The 6,120-nt window shown below is 47.7% G+C and overlaps 1 protein-coding gene across 1 annotated transcript in view; it reads right to left on the minus strand.

Annotated features, from left to right (window-relative positions):
• Positions 1-436: 436 nt before the first annotated feature.
• LOC121813394 (macrophage mannose receptor 1-like) overlaps positions 437-6,120 on the minus strand; it is a 16,831-nt gene continuing 11,147 nt past the window's right edge. Inside the window, exons 2-5 of the mRNA XM_042217130.1 lie at positions 965-1,348; positions 639-872; positions 505-527; positions 437-442 (exon numbers count right to left, since the gene is read on the minus strand). Coding sequence (XP_042073064.1) covers positions 437-442; positions 505-527; positions 639-872; positions 965-1,348 — 647 coding nt within the window. The remainder of the gene's footprint in view (positions 443-504; positions 528-638; positions 873-964; positions 1,349-6,120) is intronic.

The following is a 6,120-nucleotide window of genomic DNA, read 5'->3' on the forward strand; positions in this document are numbered from 1 at the left end:
AAAGAATTTCTACCAAACTACAACTGCAGCTGAACAAATGAGCTGTTGGTGGAACTTTACACTCTGAAATATTGAAAGATTCAAAGGATGAGGCAGCTCAGCACAGCATGTTATTAACTTCACACATGAAGTGGTTCAGTCCAGTCAAACTTCAGTTTTGCAGCCACCGTCCACATCCTGCTTCTTCGACTGGTCGTCACGGTAACTCTGGACTTTCCTCCAACGAATCCTGAAGTCTGTCAGTCCTTCTGACAGCATGAGGCCTGACAGCTGGACAAAATGTGCAGATGATGAAAAACATGAAGCATAGTTTGAACTTGTGTCAAGTTTGTGTTGGTGACTGAACTGCTGACCTGCTGTGAAACCTGCTGCTGGATCTCTGTGCTGTGCAGGTCTGCCTCTGACTGAAGCTTCATTTTCACCACTGTTTGCTTTGTCACTGCTAAAAATGAACCACATATAACAACACAAACATTAGTGTTTTACATGATGACAGGATCTTACAGTGTTTGCATTCTGGACCTCACCTGTGAAACAGAAAAAATTGCGCCCTTCGCTACAGACACCATCAGCCCATCCTCCTGTCTTTAAATAAAATACTCCACAGTACTCAAGTGATTTTGAATTATCAGGCTGACCAGAGATCCAGTTAGTGAATGTGGAGGTTGTGTTGTCAGACCAGAAGGACCAGGGATCCCTGTAGAGGCCAATCCACACATACTGAACCCCTGATCCATTCAAAGTGAGCGTGATGTTGGATTTCTCCTCTTTGCTTCTTATACTGGTCAGGTCTGTGTGGTATGTCCTGCAGTACGACTGAGCAGCTGACCAGGAGCGGCTCTCCTTCACTAAGATGTAACTTGTATTTTTGGCTGTTAAGGATTAAAAAAAGGATGAATTTTAAAACAAGTTATGAAGCTCATAAAGTTGTAGGGAAATCAAGGCCAAAAAATGTTTTTCCTACCATTGTAACACAGGAAAGGGTAAGAATCTCCACAGGGTCTATCATCCATCTGTGTTTGTCCCTGAAGAGCCACACAGTATTCATTTGCATTTACACAGTCTGGTTGGCCGTTAGCCCAGATCAGAAATTCATGTGTACTGCCAACATAAAAAAGTTTTCCCTCCATGGACCACTTCCAGCTGTAATGATCATTATAGAGCCCTATCCAAGCCCAAGTACTGATCCTTGTTGAAATTGAGAAAAGCAGTTGGTTGATGTCACTATTGTAGATGGTGACCAAGTCAGTGAAGTGCTCTCTGCAGTAACTCTGAGCTTCAGTCCAGGTCATCAGCTGATTCACAAAGTGGTATTCTCTGGAGTGGGGAGGAAGAGTGGAAAGTCCTCCTGAGAAAAAGAAAAAAGAAAAAGAAAGGTTTAACATTTGTAATACATTTCTTGGTTTATCCCGGGGGTGTCAAACTTGTGGCCTGCACACACATCGGTTGACAGAAGCTGGGCGGTCTCTAGGGCGGTAGGGAGCTTGGGGACAGCAACAAAGTAGGTGGCTTTAGAAAAACGGTTGATTATGGTGAGGATAACTGTGTCACCTGATGATGGCGGAAGACCAGTGACGAAGTCAAAAGCAATGTGAGACCAAGGGCGGCTTGGTGTAGATAGGGGATGGAGTAGGCGGGCAGCGGGCTGGTTGACAGTTTTATTCTGGGCACAGGTTGGGCAGGCAGCCATGTATTCCTGGATGTCCATGGCCAGTGTAGGCCACCAGGCGAACCACTAGATGAAGGTGATGGTGCAGTGAATGCCCGGATAACAGGTGAGTTTGCCCCCTGTGGGCCCATTGTAGTACTCGTGAGCGAACAGACGTGGGAACAAAGAGCAATCCAGGGGGACCAGTCCCTGGATCCGGTTCCGCCCGCTGGGCCTCCCGTGTGGCGGAATCGATCTCCCACGACACGACTCCGATTACACATGTGGGAGGGAGAATAGGAGACTTACGGGCCTGATCCTCCGAGGTGGTGAATTGGCGAGAAAGAACATCAGGTTTCACACTCTGAGAACTGGGCCTGTAGGTGATTGTGTAGCAGAATCTTGTAAAGAACAGAGCCAACCTGGCTTGTCGGGCATTTAGCCGTTTAGCTGACCAGATGTACTCGAGGTTCTTGTGGTCCGTCCATACTACAAAGGGTTCTGCTGCGCCTTCTAGCCAGTGACGCCACTCCTCCAGGGCGAGTTTGTTTGCCAGCAGTTCCCGGTCCCCGATGTCGTAGTTCTGCTCTGTGGGAGACAGACAATGGGAGAAGTAAGCGCGAGGGTGGAGCTTACCCTCTTGTTGTTGGGAGAGAACGGCTCCAACTCCTACATCCGAGGCGTCCACCTCTACAATAAACTGCCGCTTGAGATCCGGTTGCTGGAGGATGGGAGCCGAAGCAAAGCGTTTCTTTTGCTGTGTGAAGGCCTCCTGAGCTCGATCATCCCAGCAACAAGGTACCTTAGCGGAAGTTAAACGGGTTAGCGGCAAAGCAATCTTGCTGTAGTCACGAATGAACCTCCGATAAAAGTTGGCAAAACCCAGGAACCGTGGAAGCTGCTTACGATTAGGTGGAGTGGGCCAGTCCAAGACTGCTTGTACCTTCGCTGGATCGGCTCTTAAATCGCCCCGTTCAATGATGTAGCCCAAGAATGACACAGTACTCAGATGAAACTCACACTTTTCTCCTTTAACAAACAGGCGATTCTCCAGGAGGTGTTGCAGGACTCTTCTGACGTGGCGTAGGTGATCAGAGAGAGAGCAGGAGAAGATGAGAATGTCGTCAAGGTATACAAACACAAAACGATTGATGAAATCACAGAGCACATCATCGACTAGACCCTGAAAGACAGCGGGAGCAGTAGTAAGTCCAAGTATTCAAAATGGCCCAGGTGCGTATTGAAGGCTGCTTTCCACTCGTCTCCCTTTCTTATTCGGACTAAGTGGTAGGCATTTCGCAAATAGAGTTTAGTGAAAATGGTCTCCCCCTTCAGGAGTTCAAAAGCGGAGGACAAGAGTGGCAGAGGTGATGTTATTGAGGCCCCGGAAATCAATACATGGCCGGAAGCTTTTATCTTTCTTAGTTACAAAAGAAGAACCCAGCAGCCATGGGGGATGTAAATGGTAAATGGCCTGCGTTTGTATAGCGATTTTCTAGTCCCTAAGGACCCCAAAGCGCTTCACACTACATTCAGTGTGTCCATTAGCCAAGGATTCATTGATGTACTTCTCCATGCATTCACGTTCAGGTTGAGAGAGGCTGTACAAGCGACTAGTGGGAAGGGGTGCACCTGAATTAATACTGCAATCGTACGGGCGGTGAGGGGGAAGAGAGCGGGCTTGGTCCTTACAAAACACTTGCTTGAGATCATCATACTCCGACGGGACAGCTGAAAGGTCAGGGGGCTCATGTGGTGGTGGGTGACATGATGTTTTTACATGAGTAGCAGCTTTTAAACAGGTCATGTGACATTCTTCACCCCACCCTAGAACCCTCTCCTCTTTCCAGTCGAGTACGGGTTTATGCTGGCGCAACCACAGAAATCCCAGCACTAGGGGTGTGAGAGAAGCTTGAAACACATAAAACTGTAACATTTCAATGTAATTACCAGATAGGGTTAGGGACATGGGTTCTGTAATATGAGTTATATTGGGAAGACGCTGACCATTTAAAGCGGTGACCTGCAAGGAGTAAGGCAATGCTTGTGTGTTAACTTTGAGTTCGAGAACCAGGGAAGCATCCATGAAACTGCTCCACCCCGGAGTCAATCAGCGCCTGAAGGGAGTGGGAGGCAGAGTGGACAGTCACTTTAGCTGCTAGCATGAAACGTGGAGGAGAATGTGAAAAGGAGACCTCGCCCACCCATACCCTCCTTTCTACTGGCGGGCGTGGTCTTTTGGCAGTGCTGGACAGACAATGGCGATATGGCCCTTGCGGCCGCAGTAAAAGCACTCACCGGCCCTCCATCAGCAGGCTCGCTCCTCCGGGGAGATTTTGGAGTGTCTGATCTGCATGGGTTGCTCATGCTTGTCGCCGCGATCCAAATCCTGATTACTACTTCTGCGTCCGCCGGAAGCTGTCTCCGCTTGTCCCACGGGCATCTGGGAACTGTAGTTGCCGGCGCGGTGATGCGTCCTCAAATGTTCATCTACATTCACACATGAGGTTATCACCTCTGACAGGGTTTTTGGCAGCTCCCTCATAAGTAGTTCGCCCTTGAGTTCATCACAAACATAGTTTAATAAAGTACTTATCAGCCCAGGTGGCCCCCATCCAGTCTCCACAGCCAGTGTCCAAAACTCCACAGAAAAGTCTGCCATACACTATCTTCCTTGCGCGATCGTGACTCAAGAGTTGGGAATTTGTCTTGTAATCGGAAGGTTGCCGGTTCGAGCCCTGGCTTGGACAGTCTCGGTCGTTGTGTCCTTGGGCAAGACACTTCACCTGTTGCCTACTGGTCGTGATCAGAGGGCCTGGTGGCACCAGTGTCTGGCAGCCTCGCCTCTGTCAGTGCGCCCCAGGGTGGCTGTGGCTACAATGTAGCTTGCCATCACCAGTGTGTGGGTCCTTAGGGACAAGTAAAGCACTATACAAATACAGGCCATTTACCATTTGTTTTAAGTTCAGCAAACGGTGGCCCGCCGCCTCTGCTCCGGTGACCCTTTCAAACACACTTTTAAACTTTGAGAGAAAGTCAGCATAAGCAATCTCCGGGTCGGTTGGCAACACTGCTTGAGCCCAGTTTAAGGCTTGACCACGGAGTAACTGAACAAAAAAGGCAATCTTTGCTCCATCATTTTCATATGTCCACCAGAAAATGGCTCCGGTGATGGTAGAGATCGTTTCAGAGGCTCCGTGGAAGCGGGGGTCGGTGGCATGGAGTATTCCGGGGCCAGTGGCTGTGAGGGGGGGGGAGTAGCGGGACGTGCCAGAGGTATGTGCTGAGCGACAGCCTGAGTGAGTGCGAGCAACTGATGATTAATGTGTTGTAGCATCTGCTCGTGTCGCCGGGCTTGATCACAGAAAAATGGAATGTGGGATGCATACTAAGAGATGATGAGAGCTTTAGCTCCATTGCTAATCACAGACATCGCTCTCAGGGCATCCCACTAGAAGTGGCATTTGAGTAGAGAAATGTTTCTTCTTACTCCAGGATGACAGACGAAATGCATCCAATGAATGATGGCAGAAGGGGCTCTTATAAGGACATACCTTATGTTGGAGTGGGTCCTGAGCCTTGGACTGGACAACTTTCTCTCTGTCATGTATTCGTGTAAATTATCCTTAGCTCTTCCCAGAGAAAGGTTTAGCTGGTACAACTTCCAATAACATACTTGATTTCACAATCAAGGCAAAAGGCCAAAAGGCAGCTATTTTGAAGAATCTAAAATATAAATATGTGACACAGGAGATTTTTGCGTGAACTGATTCTGAGGAGGTTTTGAGTATCATCACAAGGTTGATCTCCCAACAATAACAATAATTACATACATCTTCTCAATTCAATCTCAGACAGTAGAGTTTGTTAGTTAGAGTTGTGTGTACATAATTGTACAGGACCTCATAAGGGTATTCCGTACTTCATACATCATTAACTTTACATATCCACTGGGATGTAGCCCACACATACTATCACAGCAATGCTGCTGTACATCAAATTACCAGCAGAGGTCAGTGCATCCCCGAGGTAAACCACCTGAACTGCTTCGCCTCAAGTGCTGCCCACCAGGTCAGCCACTAGAACAGTGTTCCACCACTGAAACCATGGTTAGTATTTTAGATTATTAGACTGAGATTGTTCTTTTGTTATTAGACAGCATGGTCTAGGTTTATGTTCAGTTCTGTCCTGCCCCTCCCGTATTTGTTTGTTATTCCTCACTGTAAATAAATGCTCGCACACATCATCAGCCTTTACCTGCATTTTGGGTCCTCCTTCCCTAAACCACAAGACTGCAACAGTTTCTGTGTTTCTTTGCACTCCTTGCCTAGAGCAGGGGTCGACAAGCAGCATGAAGCAGCAAGTATTTAACTGAAATGCATTTTATTTGTGTTGGCTCTTTTCTTAACTTGTAGTTCTAAATTAGAAGTTCTAAATTAGAAGAACTTCTAATTCTGCTCTTCTAGTTCTAA

This window comes from Haplochromis burtoni, unplaced genomic scaffold, assembly GCF_018398535.1.
Source record: "Haplochromis burtoni strain Fernald_Lab_line unplaced genomic scaffold, NCSU_Asbu1 Contig_1618, whole genome shotgun sequence".
Taxonomy (NCBI): Eukaryota; Metazoa; Chordata; class Actinopteri; order Cichliformes; family Cichlidae; genus Haplochromis; species Haplochromis burtoni.